The following is a 26,438-nucleotide window of genomic DNA, read 5'->3' on the forward strand; positions in this document are numbered from 1 at the left end:
ATTCATCTGGATGTTTCTCATGACCTGGACAGGAAAGTATCTGCGCCGGTCCCTATGGTAAGCTGCGTGGCATTTCTAGATAGTCCACTGTTGATATGCACACATGCTGTGAAATAGCTAAGATGGAAAGCTCAAGTAAAACAAGTACCACTAGATCTCTCCATCAGTCCATCCTGAGCGTTTTTTACTGACAGGAAAAATGGGGAGAGTAGCAAGTATAAAGCAAGCAGCAGAAAAAAAAAGATTTTTGGAAAAGAGTCAAAGCCACTGAGTGCAAAATGCAATTTCAGGTGCAGGGATCTTATGCTGCGTTCATTTCAACTAAGAACTCAGATTATCTGACCTGTAAATTTCCGATGTGCATTAAAAGTGCACTCACTGTGTTAGATTGCAAGAAATGGACATGCATTTTCTTCCAAGGAGAATAACACAAGTGGACGCAACAGTACTTGCTTAAGCAGGACATACAATTTTTTAAAGTACACCCATTCAATTCTTATCAAAAACAACAAAAGGCCATATCCGGTGAAGCTACGGGGGAAAAGGGGCCATAACTTACAATGACTAGCAGCTGAGATGCGTGTTTACCTGGTTGGTGAGGATTTCCAGGTTCCTAAGGGTGGTGGCACTGAGTTTCATACCCTCCAACTCACAGGACAGACGCCGGAAGGAGCTACAGGAGCCGCACAGTAACCATAAACAGCAAAAGGTGGTCATTTTATTGTGGCAAGAGCTTTTGAGATATGATCATCACAGTTTCCAACATCAGCCTGATGAAACCTTTTATGACTTTTCATCGCTTTCCATAACTGAAGTCAAAGTAATTCCATGACTGAAAAATGTTCTTCCTGTCTGCCTGTTGTTTTTTCACTTTTCTGTAAAGTCAGAAAAGTTATAAATTCTCAAAAGTATGTGGGAAAGAAATAGCTAAAAGCTGCAATCTTAAGTAATAACTGTGTGAAACTAATTGTATACGAGGGTCTGGTATATTCCCGGAAAGTGATGGATTTTCAAAATTTGCAGATATTCCCTGACTTCACTGGGAAATTGATCAAAATCCCTGACGTTCCATGTCTGGATTACACCTCTCCAAATTCGAGGATACTCAAAGGCCTCCATAACCAGAGGGAACTGTGAATGGTTCAAGTGAATTTTCACTTGAAAATTTGCTTGTTTCATTGGCAAAATTTGCCAATGAAACAAAATTCACTTGAAACAAGTGAAAATTGTCTAAAGCAAGTTAATTCTGAGGTGATCATGTCTTATTTTAAGTGTAATGAGATATTTTGACTAGAAATAAGACAAATATTCTTGGTAAGATTTTGAGTTTTTGCAGTGTGATGCTTGCCGTCTTTGTGTGTATGTACAGTATATTTGTACATACCTGTCACTCAACAGAACTCTTTCCAAATTGAACTCTCGGAGGTACTGGATGAGAGGCCCAAGACAGCAGATCACAGCGCTCTCCAGTGACGCTACACTGGACAATGACCGGGAGCCTGGCACGCACACACACACACACACACACACACACACACACACAAAAAACAGCTGTGAGTCATAGGTCCACCCCTCAGACATCCCCACTCTGTCATAGTCAAATGGCTTTATTGATCATTTGTCCCCGTCATCCATGGACCGAGAACAAGCTCCCCCCTTCTCCACAGACGAAATCCAGACGGAAATCACTTTTCAATTAAAGCATGTGCCTCCGAACAAGACGGCTCTCTTTGTTCATTGAGGATTTTATGGATTTGCCCCGACGACTGTCACATCTGCTGATGCCACATATCCTCTCTGTCAACACAATAACTCAAATATCAGTCATGCATAATTCCTAAAATAATTAGCCTATGCTAGAATAAGTTCAATAAAATGTAAATTCAAGTTTGATAAACCACATTTTACATTCAGTTTTCCAAATATCAGTGTCAGGTTGTTGTTTCAGACACTAATGGCACTGTATTGTAGTTCTTATGTAGGCTTTTTTTCTACCAATTTTTTTTGTTTGTTTGTTTTGTTTTGCACTGGTCAGGGGTTTCTTGGCTGAAAAAATATTTCAAAAGGGTACAATAGTGAAATTAGTTTGACAACCTCTGCTCTAGGGTTGCAACTTTCAGGCATGTCCTCCTTCTGGCCACGCCCAATGAGTGATGTGGCTGCAGGTATTTTTTTTTAGCAGCTGTCAAACTGCAAGGTACCCACAGCCGCATCACTGATTGGGTGTGGCCAGAAGTCGAGCATACCTGAAAGCTGCAACCTTTAGAGGGCAGTGCAATTGACGTTTTCCACTGGTGTTGAGTCACTCTTTAAGTAGTGGTTGGCTGCAGCTGTTGAGGCGCAGCGAGAGGCCGGCATGAACCATGGGACTGTCGCAAGAGGACGCTTGTTCTTCCCTGATGAAACATGGCAGCCTCACCATCGCTGCCACAGGGCCATTGCCATATTTCTGTGATCTGAGGAGACTATTTCTCAGCAACAATTGTTAAGGGTAAGGTAAAGGTTATGGACGGGCACTCACACAAAGTTAACCTTTTTTCACTGAGGAAGTAAAGGGTCCTCTCAGTGCGGTTCGTTGGTTGTAGACAGTCACACAGGAAGAACCCTATTCATTTGTGTGAATCCCACCGCCACTTTCTTCTGGCACCTCCACCAAGCGAGGCTTTCAATGTGTGAACTTGATAATGTTGGTCCTAATGTTAGCACACTTTGCATTGCAGGGTAGAACAGGAGGATTGAATGACCTCATTACTATATTATATTACTATACTATACCATACTTAACGTAGTCCCCCACTGGTTAAAATGGGGAACTAGACTGAACCAGACTAGGGACAGTCACAGTGTGTATTTACATCGCTGTTTGTCAGAAAGTAGGACTGAGAGATCATGTGTGTTTTGTCAATTTTATTATTTTGTTTCTTGACAAAGGGATCTTCATCTAAAATAAAGCATAATAGCAGAAAAATTAAAACAGCTCAAAGTAGTAGGTTTTCACACTGCGCTCATATGCTGTATTTTTAATACTTCAGGTGCCTTAATCATATGTATCTGTAATTTTATGAATAAGTACGGGTTATATGGGTAAGAAAAATAACTAAAGAGACACAGCATCACACACACTCACACACCTGTGTCCTGGGTATGGCAGTAAAACTCGGTGACTGTGTTCATTGCAGAGGCAAACTCAAACTGAGCGCTGTCCCTCTTCTCGACACGCACTCGGTCATCAGCCTGCACACTAGAGGAGGGGAGGGTTGTGGCAAAAGAAATAACATGACAGCACTGATTAAAATTGACTGAGGAGGACAGAGATGCTTGTGTCTATCCGTATTGTGACGTAAGGGGAATCCTTAACACAAGATCTGGTGATCATCAGACACTCACAACACAGAAAAACTGGCCATTTTAGCCATCCTGTTATTCGTGAAATCGGATTACGCAAACAGACACACAGTTCTCTGTCACACACACACACACAGTTTCCCTGTATCGCCCTATTGCTCCATTCACTGGTTCAGCGCTGCTGATTTCAAGGACCCTGTTGCTTTGTCTGCTCTGTTGTTGCCAGGGCAACCAAGGCAAACACGTGACTCTGGACGGTGTTGGAGCATTTTCTTTCTTCCGTTTCCTAAACAGACACAGACACACACACACAGACACACACACACACACACACACATGTAAAAGAGTTTCATCTCTCACTCCATCCACTGGTAGGTTTGGGATCAAAGATCTCATAAAAGTGATCAATAGGCCACATATTGAGCCTGCAGCACAACTAAAACCATTAATCACTCACCCAGTCAATTCAACCATATTACAAGCTATAAAAGAACAATGACAACTGCTGATATTTACTCAGGGATCAAGATGTGCAGTATGACATTTAAGCCCAACCCTATCAGGACCTGATATTTTGAGCCTGGGTTTTAAGAGTTTCAGTCGGGTTTTTTGTTTACAGGGCACTGCAGAGCAAAGGGTCGGCTCAGGTTTGTACAAAGATCTTCCACTGGTTTTAGTTCAGCGACACAGATTCTGTCACTGGAGATGTGGTGGGTGGGTGCGACACTCAGGGACAGATATGGCAGATAATCCTCCACTTGTGAAGTGAAGCACCACTTCTTTGAGAGCCACTCAGTTTTTGTGTTTTTTTCCTCCCTGATTGTGGTAACTGATTAAAAGCAGCGTTGGTGGCAAAAGGTTGAACCAGAGATGTTGGGACCTGGCGATCAGAGGTTAATGTAAAGGAAAGATTATGGCACTCAGTTAAAGTTATAATATTTATTAAATGACTTGCTCGAATGTGCAAATGACAATAACAAAGTAGCAGAGGTTCACAAGTGCTGCTGATCAATCCCAGTCAATCACCTGTTACCTTGATGGCTGCTCAGATTTTGAGCTTTTAAAATAGCCGAGTCAGTCTCGCTGCTTTGTTTTGGTGAAAAAAATGTGTTTAGACCTTTCTAACCTTACTAATAAAGCAGAAATGCCCTAAAAAAAAAAAACCTAAAAAAAAAAAAATGTATATTGCCTCTAAATATAAGAAATTCAATATTACAAAGTTACATAGTGTACCTTTAATATCTAACATGGCAGGGCACAAAGCTCTAGCATTAGCCAATTAGTCCTGATATACACACTATATTGACAAATGTATTGGGTTAATTCTTAATCATTGACGTCAGGTTTTTCCATTCAGTCCCATGGCGCCAGGTGTATAAAATCAAGCCCCTAACCATGCAGCCTGCCTTTACAAACATTTGTGAAAGAATGGGTCATTCTAAGAGCTCAATGAATTGGAGCATGGTGCTGTAATAGTAATATGATAGGATACCACCATTGCAACAAGTCAGTTCGTGAAATTTCTTCCCTCCTAGAAATTCCATGATCAACTTTAAGTGGTATTATTGCAAAGTGGAAGTTAGAAACCACAGGAAGTCAGCTACCAAGTGGCAGACCACGTAAAGTTACAGAGCAGGGTCACCGAGCACTGATATTCAAAGCACGTAAAACTTGCCAACGCTCTGCTGACTCAATAACTGCAGAGCTCCAAACCTCTTCTGGCATTAACAAAAACTGTGCACCAGGGGCTTCATGGCATGGGTTTGCATGGCTGAGCAGTCACATGCAAGCCTTACATCACCAAGCACAACACCAAGCATCGGATGGAGCGGTGTAAAGCACGCTGCCACTGGACTCTGGAGCGGTGGAAACATGTTCTGTGGAGTGACCAATCACACTTCTCTATCTGACGGTCTGATGGACGAGTCTGGGTTTGGCGAATGCCAGGAGAACGTTACCTGCCTGACTGTATTGTGCCATGGTGAAGTTTGGTGGAGGAGGGATAATACTATGGGACACACACAAAAATACACTAAAAAAAAAAAACAGGTCTTAGAGATCAAGAGCAAATTCATGTTAAAGCCTTTAGTCTGTCAGATCGTAGTTTATAAAACAGTGTGCGTGTGTGTGGGGCTGCTGTCCTACTATGTATCCCAGAGGCAATATTAACTTTCATAAGAGTGAGTGATCAATTTAAAATGTCTGAAAAAGCAAGAAAAAGAGACCATTTGTGTTGACAGCATTAGCCAGTGAGCTTCTCACTCAGTCTAATCCCTGTAACTGCTCCAGTCTTGACTCATGACTCCAGGCTACTAATGCTGCACCTAGCTACTACCAACCTCCCAGGGACTCATTACCAGACACACATACAGCCCGTTGCCAGGAGGCCCGTCTCGCCAGCCCACCCCAGGGACAAAGAGAGCCTGTCAAGCTAACATCACTGGCCACCAAAATCCCCTGGTCTCAACATTCACCTGGGTTGGTAGTAAGCAGATGCAACAGTATTTTTTTTTTTTTTTAAATGGTTTCTAAAATAAATCAACAGCTGTTGTAATGCCAAACACAGTGGTGATGTAGAAACCCAGTGAAACACCTATCTGAGGACCATTTAAGCATTTCAAGTATTAATTTATTTCAGTCCAATGAATCACAATGGAGGAAAAAAATCCCCCCCCCCCCAAAAAAAAAAAAAAAAAAGCTGCCAGTAATAGCGACCTACACAGCAAAGTGTTGTGTGTGAATCTAAATGTCATAAATATTCAGAGTCTGAGCTGGACCGACAAACCTTGTCTGTGCGCGTATAATACATGCTGCAAATTGAGAAGAGTCTCATCACAGATGAGCACGACGTCAGAGAGCAGCACTGTTCAAACAGAATAATTGGACTGGCCTTTACAGGCCCATTTCCCCCATAATGACTAAACACTGATGGTTTAAAAAAGGGTGGGGAGAAAGAATTAAAGAGAGAGAGAGAGAGAGAACTGAACACAAATGAATTATTTTTTTTCTCAAAAGTAGAAATTAAACTGACAAAAGAAAAAGAAAGGAAAGAAAATATCCCCAGAATGAAAGGTGAATTCTAAAAAATTTCCACTATTAGGGAGTAAAGAGACAAAGGCAAGGTGACAAAAGAAGAAGAAGGTAGCAGACATTCCTCCATTCATCCAGCTATCTCCGTCTAACCTAATCCACTTCACTCCTACCTACTCCCTTGTTTCATTTTCACGGCATAATGCAATCGCAGGCAGCCTCCAGAGGAACCCATCCCTGCTAGTGTGAACATGCTGGGTACAGACAGACGGCACAGAGTCGGCGACTGGTGGCACAATGGGAGGCAACAGGTTTCAGGAATAGCTCATAGCATCAGGTCAGCACTGTTGTTGCTCCTGGGGCCATCAGTCAGCTGTTGGACGAAGGACTGGTGGTTTGAGTCTTTTTACTCCGTGGGTGCAAAAACTAAGAGAAATCCTCATATCCAAGGATATCTACATTGTGCTCCACTGCAGGCTGGGCTCATAAAAAAAAGATACTTTTAAATAACTCAAAGACCAGCTCAAGGTGTTTATAACAAGCATCATTCATACAGTAATTTACCCCTACACAGCATCCAACAATCACCTGTCATTAACAACAGTATAACAAAAACATTGGTCTAGGGGGCCAATTTATTAATGACTAAGCCTCAGCTCACCCAGGTTTGGCCCTGTGGTGTAAACCAGGCTGCTGATGGCCACTTTCTGATTGTGTCAATTTCTTAAATCTAGTCTGGGTGCAGAAGAGTTTCAGCAGAAACACCGGTCTGGGGAAATCTAAACACAATCCCTCAGAACTGACATACATTCAACACACACTAAACACATAAACAAATACTTGCAAACAGATAAAAAGCAGCACAGTTTACAGCATCATTGAGAACATACTGTGGTAAATGGGTGCAAACTGCCCCCTAGTGTTGGCCAGGCGCTCATTGGCTTCTGCCACCCATACAAACTGATGGCAGGTTACCTGGCACTGGCGATGCTCTGCAGGAGTCTGTGGGTGTGGTCGGAGAGGTCAGAGGGCACCAGGATCTCCACGGGGTTGACCTTTAGGATTCGGCCCTCCAGCTCGGCACGAGATAGACTGTCGGGGAAACAGTCCAACAGCACGTCACCTGTGCTGGGTTGAACTGCCTGAATACAAAAACACATGCACAAAATACAAGCACACATTCAGATACAAAAGAAAACACATGCACACCCTGTGGTGAGAAAGAATTTTTTTTCCTTCAGGTGGCATTTTGGTTTGATTTTTTCTGGGGAAATTTTATTTAAATGTGAAAGAATATGTTTGCATTGCAGAATGACAAAAACACTAAAAAGTGGACTTTTTTCCAAAAAGTGAATCATCACCTGTCCTTTGCAGACACTTCTGATGATGACAAGCAAGTAAAGATCCTGTGCAAAATTTGCTTTATCACTGTAGTGTTGCTCCAGCGTAATAAAGTAGTAATTACTTATTATTGGATTTTTGTAAATAACATTACAGCAAGACAGAGTAAAAGCAAAACTTCAGAGCTGCTGTTGTGACAAGTACTGTACTGAAAAAGTAAAAAGGTGAAAATATAATGTATATTACAATGTGTATCATAAGCGTATTAAAATAGTTTTGTCTCCAGACAAGACAAATGATCATGACTAATAGTCAGGATCCCAATATTTGGCAAAATGGGGATTATAATTGTTGCCATGACTGTGCAGCCCTAGCTCACACACTAGCTTCAGCTAATGTTATCTAACAAGGCCAGCAGAGAAACTTTACTTTATTCTCTATAGAAGAGGTATCTGCAGCTGATCAGGCAGTGACCCAAAAATTCAAATAAAAGGCTAAACATCTATACATCACTGCTATGACTGTGGTAAGAGAGTGTACAGAATTTGTTGTATGATACACAGCAGACATCATTTACCTTGAACATTTACCAGTGATTTAAGCAGCCTACTACCCATGACCAGAAGCTGACCTCAGTTTCATACTGTAAGCATTGTGTATATTGTATACTGCAAACATTTCTCTACCCTCTGCTCACAACTTTTTAACAATATCATGCACTGCTGTTATGCATGCACTGCTGTTATAAATCAGTGTTGATGCTACTCACCACCAGCCCAATGGTGAGCTGCTTCCCTAGTTTGTCCCAGTTCTCACTGATACACAGGAGGTAGCTGTCAGGAGGGTCTGACACCACGTCATCGCAGGACCCCTCCTCCACTTCTCCCAAGCTGCAGACCGGGTTCACATCTCAAACTGTTAAGGACTCTACTTGAGTTTTTAGAGCGACAAAAACATGCACCGCTGTCTTGAGACACACACACACACACATACACACACACACACCCATTAAAAGGATACCCTCGCCCACCAGAGTAGACTTGGTGTAGAGAGCGCTGAGCTGACGAGTGAACAGAGCGTTCTTATTGGCCCCCGAGGCCTTAATCGCCGACGTCTCTGTCTGCTTCACCACACCAACCTTGAAATGAAACAATTTACAGATAACAGACAACAGACAACAGACTAACTTAGCAAAAAGCGACAAAACAGCCATACTTGTGATGCTGGGTATTATTGTGTTTTTAATATGAACAATGTGCAAAATAAATGTTATACCTTGTGTCCATGGGACACCAGCCGTCTTACGTGAACAAACAGGCGGTGTGTAGGGATGCTGCATGTCATGAAATTATGATCCAGATGACAAACAATGTTCAGCTCCTTTGCAGCTATCTGCCCACACACAAATTATAGATAGGAAAATGAAACTACTTATGTTCTGATGCACAGTTATAATTATATCCATTTTCTAGTGTGCCTTCTCTACTTTATTATTATTGTTATTATTATTGTCATTATTATTATTACTGTTGTTATTGTTAGAAGAAGAAGAAGAAGAATATATTTAGTCTCTGCTGTCAGTACAATGAATTGCCCCATGGAGATAATAAAGTTTACTTAGGGTGCACTCACACTAGGCCATTCGTACCATGCCCAAGCACGTTTGACCCCAAAGTCCAGATTATTTGACTAGTGTGAGCGCTCCGTTCCTTATACTTCCTCCGCTCTGGCACGGTTTGAGGAGGTGTGCTTCAGTACGGTACGGGCTTTCATACACAAGCACATGCTCAGTCACGCATGCAGCGCGCGAATGTGGATATGACGTAAATCATGCAACCGTCCGTCCCGCGTTTCCTCCTGCCTCTGCAAAAATCGTTTTATGCGTGCAGCACAATTAACTGCGAATCGCCGCCTCACGTAGTCAATAATCAACCATGTTGACTGTGTCGTTGTCCATTGTGCTGCTGCAACCGCTTAAAAACAAAAGTCGATTTATGACGACGTAGAGCCATGCGTGTCATATTTCAACGTGATGACGTACGTACCAGAGGCAACCGTGCTTAAGTACGGTTGGGGTTGGGGCAATGTGAGTGCAGGCCAGCGGGGGACTGGGGAGATTTGAACATTCTGAAAATGAATGTGTGCGTTCAGAAAGCTTTCATCAGACATAGGGAAGATAAGACATGTCTGAGCAAGCTATCCAAAATTTTAAAAAGCTGAAACACAAAATCAGATAATCATGCATGTTGTAAAAATACAGGCATGAATTTAAGATAATAAAAAAATTCTCAAAATGGATACTTTGGGCCCTATCTTGCGCCAGACTCCCTAAACCCGCTATTTGCGGATTTAGGATTTAGGAAGAGGCGTTCCCCCGTAAAATTGCTATCTTGTGCACCTCCCGCTATCCGCAAAACACCTCCGCTACCCGCTATATTATGTATAGGCGTGTTTTGGGCGTTACGCCAGTTAAACCAATCAGTGTGCCAGGTGCCATTGCCTTTAAGGGCAGGATGCGCTATCCTAAATCCTAAATCCTAAACCCGCGATGGAGAGAGGGAGGTAGATTTTCTCAGGGCTTCTACTGAGGCTAAAGCAAGTTGGCTTTATATACATATTATATATTATATTATAGGCGAGTTAATTCGGGAGATGGAGCCACATGCGTCCAAGTGGACGTGTCACAAGGTTGTACTGATTGAGTAAAATCCCCGGGTCACACACCACACACAAGAGGCAGAGGGGGAACTATGTGTAAACTAATTTATTGACAAGGTAGATTGGGCAAATAAAATATTAAAATAATAATAAAAATATAGCACAGCTGCTGGCTTATGATAAAACAATAAAACGTGCTGGCGTAAGTGTCCAATTAAAACAGTCTTTCCTCTAAACAGTCTATATGAGTAATATACTCAGTTCATTCCGGCGGCGTCCCGGTATCAGTCCGACCATGTGTATGGTGAGGCTCCGTCGGGGCGCGCATTGAAGCCGCCTGGGCGCGCTCTCCTAACAGCCCAAACTTTAGGGAAAGCGGATAGCGGGTGGTCAGGACCACCCGCTATCCTATGTGTGCGCAAGATAGCAACTTTAGGGATAGCGCATGAAACACGCCCACAACGCACCTCCAGGCGCAAATGATGCAGTCGGCATAACGGATAGCGGGTAGCGGGTGGCACAAGATACCGTTTAGGGATAGCGGAAGCTCCTAAATCCGCAATTTGCGGGTAGCGGGTCGTGGCAGCGGATAGCGGGTGGCACAAGATAGGGCCCATAGTGTTTAGGAATGATACCCTTCACTCACTTCCCAACAACACTCATGCAAGCCCTTGGGTCATACCTCTGCATCCTCTCCAAAGAACCTGTACTTGTATCCACACTCCACGGCCAGCAAGGCGTCTTTATGTTGCTGTTTGAGTTGGATGACCTGCTGCTCCAAAGGAGTGAACACACTCTTAGAGCGCCTAGAGGGGGCGCTAGCGTCAGAGTGAGGACTCTGTTCTGCACCTCTTCCTCCTCCTCCACCTCCTGGCTTGGCAAACTGAGTCAGGCTAAGCCCCTGGCAGAAGATCAAAGAAACAGAAAGTACAGTTCATTAATCAGCTGTAATTCACATTCTGTGCTGGCAACACCCTGATGATGCTGCTGGTCTTTGTGATGTTGCTGTGACGCACCATGATCGGATTGTTGTTTTTTTGCTTTAAACCCCTCCAGGCTGAGGATGAGTCCAACATCCCTGATGGGGATTCGGTGCTTGTTCAAGGACATTTCAACAGGTCGGATGCTTGTTAACACTGAAGTCCTCTGGTTCAAGGATGGTTTCTGTAGTTCTACGCCTACCTTCCACCCAAAACATGCCTTGATGTTGGTGACAGGATTGTCACAACTGGAGCCAGATCAATATATTGGTTTACTGAAACTATCGTCAGATATTGGCTGATCACACACGTAGCGTAGCGGCATTTATGTAGGCCATAATTTATTTTTTTTTAAAAAATACAGCACATACTGCATTAAAACCAACGAGATCATTTAAAAACAATAGACTCAATTGTTTATAATACTTTGTACAGCACCTAAGTAGGCAGAGCGGCATATCACAGCTGAGCAGAGGGTGGAGCAGAGCAGACTGTGTTAAGAAGGAGTTTACTGTTTAGCTGTAAAATAAAGCATCCATATCTTTATTTTTCTAAGTGATTACAAACCTTGGAAGATTTCTCTTTAAATGGTGTTTTTGTGGATTAGAAAATGAAATCAGCCAATACAGATACAGTTTTTTTTCTCCCCAAATACCAATATGTGTATCAGGTCCAAATCTTATACAGTGTTTTTCTGGCTCTAGTGATAATCATGCAGGGTAACAGTGCAGTACCTGTTTTGGAACTGAGCCCTGCTTCTCCTTGACCTCTTCATCTTCATCACTCTGCTCCTCCTCTTTCTGTTGAGGTCTCGTGTTATTGTTGTGTTGATCTTTAACGTCATGAGAAAGCCAGGCAGTACTCCCTCGATTACACACTTTGTTGCCATCAGCATCAGTCTCCTTTTCCTCCCTGTGACTCCCACTGTCTGTGGCACCAGGCTCAGCTGCACAGGTGAAGGCCTTCAGCCTCTCCAGGGTGGAGGAGCAGAGGCCACCTGCTCCTCGAAACGAAGGTACCTTGGTCTCTGCGGGGGTAAAAAATTCAATGATGCAGTGGAAACTGTGACTGTCAAGGTAAACTTACCCACATGGGAATAGCCCAACTGCGTATTGCTTTTAAAGTAATGAATATTGCCTTTCTGTGAATTTGCAATGTAGCAGCTTGAGTTTGCTGAAGCAAGCAGAAATGGCCAGTGCAAAGCGTCCCCCCTCCCATATATTCAAAACAGCCACTTTATATATCAAGTGTGTGGGTGAAAACCCAATAATCCATAGTCAGTCAAAACTGAATTTCATAGGGTCAGCAGTTCCACAAGTAAACCCACATAGTTTCTCTCAATTTTCTTCCAAAGTAATGAAGTTAACAAGTCCATTTTTTCATCTCCAAAAAAGCACAAAATGTCTGACAAATTTCCTATAAGAGCTCATAACTCCACTTGCTACTGTTCTCGTTTCTTTAAGGATTCCCATGAGCCAAGAACGCAAAAGACATTTAATCTTCACGTGTACCATACATAAGACAAAGACAATAAAGGGATTGAAAACACTGACAATAACAAAAAGGTAAAAATCCCAATCATGATCCATAGCAATTACAGATGACTGCTAAGCGAAATGTAAGGTTTAGATCCTTGATGAGCAATGGAGACATAAGATAATACGACAAGATTGTTTCACAGAGTGTTTTGAAGCAGGTGCATAGGAGGGAAAACCACAACTCCAGGCAATAAATTCTGCACACTGGCATAACTTGCAAACAGGACTTTATTGCAGGAGGTAATGTTTGGGTCCGGTCAGGATTCTCTTCAGGTCTAGTTCCTGAAGCTGAAACTTTGTCTCCTGCAACAAGGTCAATAAGGTTGCAAGTTGAGCCAGTGTGCTTGATTTTTGTCAGCGCTGATGAGCGCAACATGAGAGAAGGAAAAATAAAGGACAACATCGCCGTTATGCCAGATAAACTCACTGCATAACTTCAGATACCCCTTGAATGAGATCTTGCAATTAATTTGATGTCTTCAGGAAGTTTATTCCACAGCTGTGTGGCTCTGTATATGAATCATCTTTTAAGTGAATTTGCCTTCACGACAGGGAGCAATAACCAGACTAGAGTGCAGTCAGTGGGGGTAGAAGGTAATGATTAGACGTTTGGAGCCATAGTTGAGTCTTAAGCGTACAAAACACATTCATGATTCTGCGGCACAAGCTTTTTGGAGAAGTTTGATGAATATTTAATTCCCCTGAGCACAAAGAAGTGCTGGTTGAGTTTAGGAGAAGCCTGAAATGGAAACCACAGGGACTAAATGGAGTTTGGGCTGGCATAAGGGTGCCTGAGCAGGTATCAGATACTGACTCAATGTTCAGTTTAAGGTGAACAGTCCCTTTAATAACACACACCTTTAGTGCTCTGACAGGGTACAGTCCCACAGTCCATGTCCTCCCCCTCCTGTCCTCGGTGGGACAGCTTGGTTCGTTTGCTTGGCAACCCAAAATCATCATCAGAGGAGAGCTTCTGCTGCAGGACAAAGCAAACGACAGCCTGGAGTCACACATCACACCTGGCTTACAAACTAGCTCTCTGGACGAGTGTGTGTGTGTGTGTAATGTGTTCACTCAGGCACACCTCACCTTGCCTTTAGAGGGCTGGTGCGCAGCAGGATTTTTGTTAATCCCAGGCTGGGTTTTAGACGCGCTGCCGCCGCTCAGCCCTCCGAAGTAGCTGCTGATGGAGGTCTGAGTGGTGCACGACTTTTTCAGCGACTTCGGCATGCTCGCACTTCAGCTGTTATCTGTGCAACCGGTGCGTCACGAATACATGCATGGCAATTGTGCAGAAAATACAAATAAAACGACGGGAAAAGAAAGTCTGGGTCATCCGGCGTTTCAAAACATAGCGGCGCATGTGCACACATCATTCAGGCGCGTAACTGACGTGGGCAGTGTCAAACAGCCGGAAACAAATAAAAGACGTCCGGTTAGTCTTTTCGAAATAAAACCCTGATAGACGCTCATACGTTGAATGGTTTTATAAGTTATGCAAAGTGCAATTGATCGATAAGTATATTTTAGACAACTTGAAGAATATGCACTACCTTACAAAGTCAAGTTTCCCCCTTGGACATTAATCGATTGTAATTTTAATATTATTATTTTTAATTTCATCCTACTGGAAATGTATATTCCCTTATTTTCAAGTGATTAATAACAATTTATTTCTAACGTTGGATCTTACAAAATAAAATTTGCGTATTACTCTGGCTCATGGACCTCAATTCATTCATTGATTCATTCATAAATTCATTCATTCATTCTCCACCGAATACAGTATATGGCCTGTAAGTTTACTTGCCTGATTCTGTGTTGCAGGCAATTTTCTGGCATTTTGATGTGTTGAAACGCATTAGAGGTCATGTCTGAGAAACATTCTGCCAACACAAAGGTCTGCATAACCATTTCACATGATAACACTGTGTCTTGCAACCTACCTTTGCAGCAGAAACTCACAATCTGTCGTGAAGAAATGGTCCTCTGTGTTTGTTTTGTTTTTACAACCAAAGTAATACAAGGATACAAGGATACAAGGAAGTTTATTGGTCATTATACAACAGGTTGTATAATGACATTAAAATGTGGTTCCCTCTTGATTGATGAATATTTAATTCCCCTGAGCACAAAGAAGTGCCAGTTGAGTTTAGGAGACGCCTGAAATGGAAACCACAGGGACTAGATGGAGTTTGTTGTGTAATACACTTAAAAAAATAATAATAATAAAATAAAAGCCTAACATCTAACCATAACTGAAATTTGGGTTTATGTGGCTTATGTGGATTTCATGTCAGTTTATTGTATACCTGTATATAGATATTGATACCTGGGAGACTGGGTTGCCAAGCCTCCCAAGCAAAGGGCCTCTCCAGTCTGACAGGTTTGAACTCCTTTGCTTGTCCTTTTTTCCACAAGAGACTGAAACAACCATTCATGTACAAGAGCCGAAAACCTAGAAGTACTGGAACACTTTGTTACAATTGGCCGTATAGTTCAATGTTTCTTGCATTATCCAATGTATTACATAGTTCAGGGCAGCTTGGCTGCTAAGCAGAGGACAGACACAGCAGGAGCCAGATGTACTTTCTCTATCTTGTTATTTAGGTCTGTTGCATTAGATACACGCCCAGTCAACATTCACACACATAGCATCACACATTCCAGAAACAAGGCATGGACAGTGGTTGGCCTGTCCATGTCCGGGTAACTGGCCAATTATTCTCGGTTGCGTTTAAGTCCAACCTATGTATGGGGCAGGCCCAAGCCCAAGAACATAAATGTGTATCATTTCCTGATATCGACACTCATTCTGACTGAGATCCTGCGGGAGCTCTGTCACACTGAGACCAGCGCTGCCTTGCTTTATATGTGACCATAATAAATATTGCATCAGAAAATTGAAGACTGACTCCGGTCTGTCCTTGGGCTTTCAACAAAAGAATCGGGAGCTAACAATTGGTGCCGGTGACCTGGATTGACTGACTCTGAGACCGTGTCCGATTGAGGACCGCCGGAGTCGATTGGAGGAGAAATTTTTTCAGACAATTCCAGGGCCCTAAAACAAAGGTAAAGCAGAAAACCTTTTCCATCTGAAATTTCTGCACATTGGACATACTAAATTAAATTGTCTGATTAATGCTACCCTCTGATCACTGAATTCGCTAAAATCATAGTAGCCTAAAATTATGGGAAAATAAGTAACTGTGTTATCAACTGAATGGTCACATGTAAAGTATAAACACATAGACTCACGTGAGGGAAGGTGAATAAGTGTCCTAGTTCTAATTTAAATTCTAAAATCTAAAGGTTTTATAGGACGCTAGAGTTTCCACTTAAAGTGATGCCGGATTATTGCCAAATAGTCCGATGCCGGATTATTGCCAAATAGTCAGAGACCAGAGAACAGAGAAAGTCTGATGTCAGGAAAAGGTTCTGATGTCAGGAAAAAGTTCTGATGTCGGGAAAAGGTTCTGATGTCGGGGAAAATCCTGATGCCACTAGGTGAAATTTCCTGTATTTCTGTAGACAACAGGCCTAAGGTTCAATAAGGATACAGGGAAAGTTTGTTATTTTTCATACCAATGTGGGGTGGTTTCCTACTTGATTGATGTTTTTACTGTGCATGTGGCAGTGTATCGAACAGTTGAGACTGGTCGAGAATTCCTGCACTGACACAGATCTCAAGTAGTTCTGAAAGGGGGGCATTGGAATAGATTAGAACGGGGATTTTTTAGTTTAGGGTGTTGCAGAGGTGGTGAATTAAAACGAGTGGTTAGACTGGGAGAACCCCCAGCGATTAAGCGCACAGAGCACTAGGCTCCGTGTAGAAGCTTCTTAATCGGGTCCCCACTCGGGCACTGTGCCATTCACCCTCTCTGAATAACACGTGTACATATTTAATGATGTTGCAAAAGGTTATTGACAAATGGAAGGACTGTAAACCCGGCTCCTTCTGGTCGGTGCTGTTAGAAACAGTAAAGAGGTGGCGTAAGAAAGCTACAAAGGAGGCAAAAGCAAAATTTCATGAGACAGGAGTATGGCAAAGAGGATGGGCAGAAAAAGAAGCAAAAAGGACAGAAACATTTCTGCCTAATTGCCAGTGTTGTTTGGGAGAAGTTAAATTCCCCATTCACGAGGTGCCAGTTAAGACCTTGACTTCTCCGGAGACACACTGTGCCGAGTTTAGAGATAACACGTCCAAAACAAAAACAATTCAGACTCAATGTGCCAGGCCCAGAGACAAAACAATTTCACCAAAAGCAACTGAGATTGCTCCGGCACCCACAACCTCGCCCCCTCCCTTCGCTGAGGCAAGGGCGATGTTGGAAGCAATCCAACACCAGATGCCTCAAAGTGAACCCACCAGCTCGAAAACAACTAGCACGCCTCCAAATACCACTTCTGCTATGGCAGAAGTAGAGCTACCTACTTCAGTCGTTTTGTCTGATACCTTTGAGCCCCCAACAGAACAATCTCGATCAGACGCTACACCGTCTGAACATGAATACGTGAACAGCCCTGGAGCTGCAGGTGGTGACACCACTGTACATGGGGCACCCTTTGCTGTTGAGCGAAGAGGGCTCCGTGATGGGAGAGTATCTGTTGATTCATCACGTCACCCTCACAGGCATGATCATGGCAACATTAACACTTGTTCAGACACCCATCGTCGTCACCATCAAATGCCTTTAGTGACAGCAACCACCACTGGAGGCCGCGCCTCCACCTCTTATTCGCCCTTTTCTCTACTAGACACAACACTGATTAAGACCAAGCTGCCTGACATCAACAAAGGGGGCGCGCCTTGGATAAAGGCATTTTTGGAGACATGCGCAGGCGTAGTCCCTGCTCTGGGTGATTTCAGACGTGTGTTTGCAACTTGCACGTCCTTGGGAATGTTGAGAGAAATAGAGCAACACTGTCTGACTGATGCAGACCCAGACGATGTGCCTTTGAGTCACTTGGTTCATTCCCTTTGGCCTGCCATAAGAGAAAAGTTTCCGGTGCAGATGCGGTCAGCTGAGTTGAGTCGCATCCCACCTGATGAGGATGAGAAAGGGGCTGCGTATTTACTTAGAGTACGGGAAATGTGGCAGGACAGAACTGGTGAAGATCCTGTTGACAATGAGACTCTTGAATTGCTATTTAGGGGAGCAGTTGAGGCTTCAGTGCCCCCGTCTACACAAGCTGCACTCAAAAAGGTGGTAGGACTGCCTGTCATGAACTATCACATGTGGGCGGCCCATGTCACTCAATACCTGGATAATGAGCTTGAGCAACGCATTCAGGAGAAAAAAGATTTGTTCTCCCTTAAGACACAGTTGGTTAAATCACAACTAAGGGAGATAAGAGATAAAGAAAAACAGAATAAAGCATCTGTTAAACAGCTTCTCCAACAGGCTCCTCCTCAAGTGCCACCCCCTGTGCAGCCCCCTCCTCAGGTGCCTTACAGCCCTCACCCGGAACTAACACCCTACCCTCATTCACAGGCAGTAAAACAGAACAGACCTTGTTGGTTCAAAAACGTTTGGCGAGGCAAACTATACGATCACAAGCCCAAATCAAGGCCAAGCAGAGATGATACATGCTACACATGCAGAGGCTACAGACACTGGGCTGCACGTTGTCCGACCTACTCACACCCACCAGACTTCCGTATTCCACAATATGCTTATGACATTTATCCGCCCCCACAGCATGGTTCTACTATGCCCTGCATGAACCAGATCAGGTTGCCATAGTCAGGTGCAGAGGACACCAAAAAGGAGATGGGGACCATATAAGGTGGCTGAAGTTACATCACACTGTGTGAAGGTGTGGTTAACAGACGACAGACTAAGTGACTGGATACACAAGACCCACTGTGTACTGACCCAGGACCCAGACGACAGAACATTGACTGAGGTTCGGACTGACTTAGGAACCTCTCCTACTGACACTGACTGGACACTTGACCTTGACTGGGACACACTTAGACACGGAGATGGCCATAATTGTATATAGGAGTGTATATATACTTTCTATTTTATTTCTATTTTTATCTATTTCACTAGCACAGTACTGGGGTTGTTACCATTGCATTTCACTGCTGCTGTACTTGTACATTCATGCATGTGACAAAGATGAATCTTGAATCTTGAATATTGTACCATGAGACTATGGACGTGAGGCAACAATGCGGCAGATATCAGAAATCAGAAATCTTAATTGTCATTATGCCAAAAGCATAACAAAATTATGGGGGTTTTCCATTTCCAGCGTTTCATCAGAAGAATAAAGGAGAAACAACTAACAACAAGATTAAAAAAAATATATGACAAGCAGTTTAAAAGCAACTGAAGCCTCAGTTAAACCAGAAAAAAATAGCATTCACACACAACAGAAGTACTTATGTACTTACGTCAGCAAGCGTATAGTGGAGGTCACTGTGCGTGCTCAAAAGGGACAGCCCTTATCTCATAACATTGGCGACAACGCCATTTAAAGGATATCACTAAATATTTCGCACCATGGACAGGATACAGGGCCTGTCTCTCTCTCTTTCTCTATTTTACTCACAGTCACACACACACACACACACACACACACACACACACACACACACACGAAGCATTTACACCACCTTTAATAGCAGCTTTAAATGATAGGCCTTTGAATTACTGGAATCATGAAATGGACACACATAATTTGAGTTCAGATTGCATAGTCTGGAAATATTAGAACCATCCACTTTCCATGGAAAGTTCTTGCAAGAAACAAGTTGTGTGACAGACTGCAATAAAGGCTATTTACATTTAGACAACATAAATAAATTCAGGGTTATGAAGGAAAATATGCAGATGTGTTGGATTCCGGAAAATAAAAGAATAATGAATTGCTCTAAAATGACAACACATTAAAATATTAAAGCTCAGAGAGAGCGGAAAGGGCTGGGGAGTTTTTCTGATACAGAGGCTTCCTGAAAGATAGTAATTGACTTTATTGATATGGGGGATCTGACTATCATTTCTCAAAATGTAAATGGACTCAATAATTGTATCAAAAGAAAGAAAATTTTACAACAAATGAAAAAACAAAAAGGTGACATACTATTTTTTCAAGAAACACACTTGACACAGGAGGAACATAAGAAGTTAGGTATGATTGCAAACGCTCAGGTTTTCTCCTCTTCCTATAACTCATCAAGGAGAGGAGTAGCCCTTATCACAAAAAATTACATAGCATTCCAAAAGACAAATAGTATAACAGATAGGGAAGGACGATATGTCTTGGTGATGGGCAAAATAGAAAACATAGAAATAACCTTAATAAACATTTATTACCCACCAGACGAGGATACTGAACTTATGAACCAAATTATCGATTTAATAGTAACTGAAGGAAGAGGAAAAGTTATTATTGGGGGTGACTGGAATCTAATCCTAAACCCTACCCTGGATTCAACATCAAGAATTAAACATAGGTCCGAGAAAACTGCAAATATCCTACGTAAAGCGTGTAGAGAACTGGGGATAATAGATGTCTGGAGAACCTTACATCCAAAAACAAAAGACTATACATATTATTCTAATAGACACGCCCAAATAATAGATTGGACTATTTCTTCATGTTTAACAAAGATATATCAACTGTCAAAAACTGCATTATTGGAACAGCAACACCATCGGCTCATGCAGTGGTTACCTTAACAGTAAAACTAAATTCAATAAAGGGGAAAAAATTGTGGAGGATGAACAACTCACTTCTGCAAGATGAAGACTTTAAAGATACTGTTAAAAAAAAACAAAACACTAAGTGAATACTTAGAACTAAACGATACTGAAGAAATTAATAGCATAATCTTGTGGGAAGGGGCGAAAGCTGTCTTAAGGGGAGAAATAATTAGATACTCATCATAAGAAAAAAACAGCAGGAAAAAGCTAAGACAGAACTTGAATCACAAATAAAAGTACTAGAAGACAAACATAAAAAATCACATGACCCAGAATTAAATAAACAATTGAAAAAGAAACGAGCTGACTTAGATAAAGTGCTGACAGAAGAAGTAGAGAAATCCTTAATACTTACTAAACAAACACATTATGATGGAGGAACGAAATCAAGGAAAGTTTTAGCCTACAGACTCAAGAAACAAAAAAGTAAATCTTATGTCACCAAGTTAAATCTGGATACAGATGAAGCCCTAACAGAAAAAAATGAAATTGCAGATGCATTTGCAAAATATTATGAGGCATTAAATAAAGATGATAATGACAAAGTATATGCAAAAGAAACTGAGGCATATCTTGAGAAACTAAAGCTAAAACAAGTTTTACCAACACAAAATGACAAACTTGTTAGGAAAATAACAGAAGAGGAAATATTAAATCAAATTAAGATATTAAAAAAATAGAGAAGTGCCCAGGAGACGATGGCTACCCTAATGAATTTTATAAAGAGTTTCAAGGATTGCTTTTACCCCTTTTATATAAAGCCTATAATTTTGCGTTAGAATCGGGAACCTGGGCAGCAACATGGAATTCATCTGTAATCACTGTCATCCATAAGGAGGGAAGAGATAAAACAGATAGATCTTTCTATCATCCAATTTCATTATTAAACACCGGCCAAAAAAAAAAATATTAACAGCCATATTAGCCAACAGACTTAAAGTTATCATGCCAGATTTAACAGACAATGACCAGTCTGGTTTCATTCCCAATAGACTCTTATCAGACAATATAAGGCGCACACTTGACATCATCGATTACTCAGAAAAAATAGTAAAGACTTAGTTCTACTGACACTCGATGCGGAGAAAGCCTTCGATAGGGTCCTGTGGCCATTTATTTTTCCATATACACAAGGGAACAAGACAAGGGGACCCACTGTCTGCACTTATCTTTGCTTTATGCATGGAACCGCTTGCTGAAGTGATAAGGAAACAAAACAAGATAAAAGGGGTAACTATAGGTTCAGAATGTCATAAACTGGCACTATATGCGGACGATATTATGTTATATCTTACGTCACCAGAACATTCAATTCCAGAACTAATGAAAATAATAAAAGAATATAGGGTCCATTCAGGGTATAAAATCAACGAAAGTAAATGTGAGGTTATATGTATAGGTAACCAGGTTACAGACAAATTTAAAGGAAATCTCGGATTTAAATGGAATCAAAATGCAATAAAATATTTAGGAGTGGTAATCCATAATGATCCAGATAAAATGTACGAGGCCAATTATCAAAACCTATAAAATAAAATAAAACAAGACTTGAACAGGTGGAAAAGAATTCCTGAGTCAATATTTAATAGGGTAGACACAATAAAAATGATGGTACTTCCACAATTTATGTTCCTCTTCCAAGCCCTACCAATTTCGATACCTCCACAAAGTTTCAAGAGGTGGAACAGAATAATAACTAATTTCATTTGGAACAATAAAAGGAAAAGGGTTAAACTGAAAACACTAATAAAATCTAAAGAACATGGTGGATTGGCACTCCCAGACCAACAAAAGTACTTCCATGCCACCCAAATTAGCATTATAATGAAATGGACCAACAATAACACAAAAGCCAAATGGTTTAAGATAGAAAAAGAACTAGCGCCACTTTCAATAAAGACCTTACCGTTCATTGAAAAAAAGATATTACACAATTGAAAGGACAAAACAAATGGACTAACATTACGATGCACCACTGGAAACAGGTTTGTAAAAGATATAAAATAGACAATGACTTATTTTATCTGAGAGAAATGGCATGGGATCCCCAGTTTAGACCAAACAAAATGGACAGCGTGCTAAAGGTCTGGGCATCAAAAGGACTGCAAATATACTCACAATTATTTGTCAACAAAGACATTGACTCATTTGAGGCTATATCAAATAAGTATGAATTAGCTCAGTCAATTTTTTATAAATACCTGCAACTTAGAAATACCTTTCAGAAAAAGCCAGTGGAACCAAAATGCATCATTTTAGGAATAACCCAAGCTGAGCTCACAATAGAAAGAGACAAATACTTATTCAGGATACTTAGAATTGCAGCTCTGAAGCAAATAACGAGAAACTGGCAAAAACCTATTTCACCTCTTTTCAATAACTGGAAATTAACAGTAAACAATATTTTCGAAATGGAAAGAATCACATATAGAATTAGAAATCAAGAACCAGAATATCTGAAAAGATGTCATAGGTGGTTTGAATATATGGAGAACAAATAAAAATCTAAAAAAAACAATTGGCTGCTCCTTCATTAATGACCTGCCAGAACAGACTGGCCCTAGATTTCCTGTTAGCTAAAAAAGGGGGTGTGTGTGTTATGCTCCTCAGGACTGTTGCGTCTTCATCCCAGACAATACTGCACCAGACAGCTCTATAACTCGAGCTCTCTATAGCTTAAAGACCATATCAGAAGAATTGGCAGAACATTTAGGGATCCCTTAGCTGATTGGCTTGATCTACATTCGAAAATTGGAGAATTTTGATAGTTTCTGCATAAATTCCCTCCACCACCTCCTTATAGATTAATTTAACACCCCAGAAAGATGATTCCTGTGGTCTCCCTCCCTGAGCCCGGGGAGGACGAGACTGAAGTGGACCTGGACGAAGACGACTACGATGAAGACCAAGAAGACCGTATTTGTATCCCTGAACCCCATATAGACACATGATATACGCTAATGCTAATACATAACCATATACTCGCACACACATAGGGGCGTGAGACTTATAGGCTTTCATAGAAATGTTTACTGTTTTCCATAAACTGTGCAAGAAGAATTGCTGCTGATAGTTGCTAATAACACTTACACATAGCCAGCTTACACATATCCGCTGACATATAGGTTGCTAGGAAGGTAGGAACATATGCTTCTGCTTAAGATTTAAATTATGGGTTTTTGTTGTTGATAAAATAAGAGTATACCAAAAGGGGGCATTAAAACCCGATGCTTGATTGTGTTGCTTATTTAGGCTGGGAATCACTGGCAGTTTGGGGGGGCTGACTGGCTGGTTTTCCGCCTAAAGCAGTACCGCAATGAAGAATAACATTTTGACCTAGTTTTGTTGACATAATAAAATTATGTCAAAAGGGGGATTGTTACAATTGGCCGTATAGTTCAATGTTTCTTGCATTATCCAATGTATTACATAGTTCAGGGCAGCTTGGCTGCTAAGCAGAGGACAGACACAGCAGGAGCCAGATGTACTTTCTCTATCTTGTTATTTAGGTCTGTTGCATTAGATACACGCCCAGTCAACATTCACACACATAGCATCACACATTCCAGAAACAAGGCATGGACAGTGGTTGGCCTGTCCATGTCCGGGTAACTGGCCAATTATTCTCGGTTGCGTTTAAGTCCAACCTATGTACGGGGCAGGCCCAAGCCCAAGAACATAAATGTGTATCATTTCCTGATATCGGGGCGCTTTCTGACTGACATCCTGCGGGAGCTCTGTCACACTGAGACCAGCGCTGCTTTGCTTTATATGTGACCATAATAAATATTGCATCAGAAATTGAAGACTGACTCCGGTCTGTCCTTGGGCTTTCAACAAAAGAATCGGGAGCTAACAACTTCTTCAACCACAACTGACACTAAAACCTGTGAGTACATGCAAGTGCAATAACTAATCCTAACCCTTATTTCTACCTACCGGGACAAGGGAACACACAGAGGTATTGCTTAATACGCCATGATCTCCAGGCCAGACAGTAAATCCCCCACTGACCACCAGCCAGCCAGCCACCCTCCAGCCCCAACCCGTCCTGCACCTCCAGACGTTGATATGAGTAAAGCAGATTTGGGCTTTGGACGACCTATTCACCGGACCTTTTCAGGTGCCAAGCCATTTCTGTGGACAGACCTGACCGCAACATCAAGAATCAGGAAGAAGATCAGCTTGAGAGGAGTGAGAAAGGAAGAGAGGACAAAAGCAGAAGTGGTGGTAGGATCTCTGGCTGTGACCTCAAACTAGAAGAATGACTCCGACAGACTCCCGGAACATGTGAGATCTCCGTTCAGAGGAGTGCTGTTCTAGGAACTGCAAGGCACTTCAGCAGAAACCTCAAATTCCCAGACAATAGAAGATACGCAGACGCAACACCTTCATAGCTGAGAGAATTTGTTTATGCTTCGCTGGATAAACTGATCTTGATAAGAGCATACACAGTTTCCTACTGCTTTTTTAAGAACTACCCCAAACACTGTTCTGTTGACCTAACCACTCCACAGAATGGTGGACTTGGACTTCCTGACTTTAGGCAAGAGAAATGCATAGTTTCAGTTTATAAGGCATGTTGTAGTCTTAAGAGATGAAAGCAATCAGAGGATTTCCTCAAGTAGGATCTTGCAAGGTCAGGTATCACAGATACAGTTGGAGACAGCATGCTCCTTAATTCAGTTTATTAAAAGTAAAGAAATGGAACAATAATTACCTTAAAATGCAAATACTTTACAAATTGGTCAGTCAGATTACACCTCCCTAATGGGAGGATTCTTTTTGCAATTTGTGTAGTGTAGTATATCACTTGTAAATGGATCCTCACATCTGAATTTTCCCCTTTTTCCCCATTTTTCCCCTGAATTGTTCCATTTTCTTTTCTGCTTGTAAGCTATTGCAGTATTGCTATTCTTCCTCTGATTCTTAGTCCTCTGAACAGTCTCAGGGGTTTTAGCATATCATGTCAGGGCTTTCATGAGCAAACATGGAGGAAACTCACTGAGGCAGGGAGAAGTAAAGCAAGTCATTTTGTGTTTCAGTTTTCCCACAAGCATAAACTTCTCTGGGGTCTCCATCTAACAAATCATATTTTCATCAGGATATTACTCTGCGCTTTCTGATATTTGATATTTACAACTGATATAAACACAATTTACTGAAGATTAATTGCCCGATTCATTAAAGGATATTTGGATCACCAGACGACTGAGTAAGAGGGGTAAGAAAAAGTGCTTCATTTTTGTCTTCAAGTTTAAAAACACAGCTCCATGCAAGGTTACCATAGTTAACTAAAAACTAAAACAAGGTGTGAAAAAAAAAAAAAAAAAATTATTTACTTGAAATAAAAATTTTAAAAAGTAGATTTTAGGGAAAAAAACTAACTGAAATGAAAGTGTACATTTACAAAACTAATTAAAATGAAATAAAAATCTACAGAAAATGTCATTAGTTTTAGTCTTTGTCAATCTGGCCAAATTTGTCAACACAACCAGCATGAGAAGGCGCTGGTGCTGATGACTGTGATACCTATTCTGAACAACTCATATACTGTAATAATAATAATTAAAAAAAAAGAAACAAGTTAACCCACGCTGGAAACTAACTGGAAAATAAATTGAACTGAAATCAAAGATTCAAAACGAAATCAAAATTAAAATCTAATGTAAACAGTACACATTTATAATAATTTTGACTTTGTGGCAGATTAAAGAATATTTTGCACCCATCACAGGCCTATCTTATAAATGTGTGTTAGTCCAGCACTTATGTCTGGTGTTTATTTCTCAAAGTGTTAATCTACGGGCTGGCCGAGGGACAATGAG

General features: G+C 41.5%; 1 protein-coding gene across 2 annotated transcripts in view; it reads right to left on the minus strand.

The window, feature by feature from the left end:
- msh3 (mutS homolog 3 (E. coli)) overlaps positions 1–14,280 on the minus strand; it is a 48,482-nt gene extending 34,202 nt beyond the window's left edge. The window contains exons 1-11 of one of the 2 annotated variants that reach the window (XM_030060719.1): positions 13,982–14,280; positions 13,751–13,865; positions 12,089–12,381; positions 11,057–11,275; positions 8,992–9,108; positions 8,737–8,854; positions 8,486–8,625; positions 7,351–7,517; positions 3,132–3,241; positions 1,385–1,499; positions 589–673 (exon numbers count right to left, since the gene is read on the minus strand). In XM_030060719.1, the coding sequence (XP_029916579.1) occupies positions 589–673; positions 1,385–1,499; positions 3,132–3,241; positions 7,351–7,517; positions 8,486–8,625; positions 8,737–8,854; positions 8,992–9,108; positions 11,057–11,275; positions 12,089–12,381; positions 13,751–13,865; positions 13,982–14,122 (1,620 nt within the window). In that variant the 5' untranslated portion in view covers positions 14,123–14,280. Of the gene's footprint in view, positions 1–588; positions 674–1,384; positions 1,500–3,131; positions 3,242–7,350; positions 7,518–8,485; positions 8,626–8,736; positions 8,855–8,991; positions 9,109–11,056; positions 11,276–12,088; positions 12,382–13,750; positions 13,869–13,981 lie in introns of both variants that reach the window. The other variant, XM_030060718.1, reaches the window with a different exon arrangement.
- Positions 14,281–26,438: the final 12,158 nt, after the last annotated feature.

Source organism: Myripristis murdjan, chromosome 9 (genome assembly GCF_902150065.1).
Source record: "Myripristis murdjan chromosome 9, fMyrMur1.1, whole genome shotgun sequence".
NCBI classification, from domain to species: Eukaryota; Metazoa; Chordata; class Actinopteri; order Holocentriformes; family Holocentridae; genus Myripristis; species Myripristis murdjan.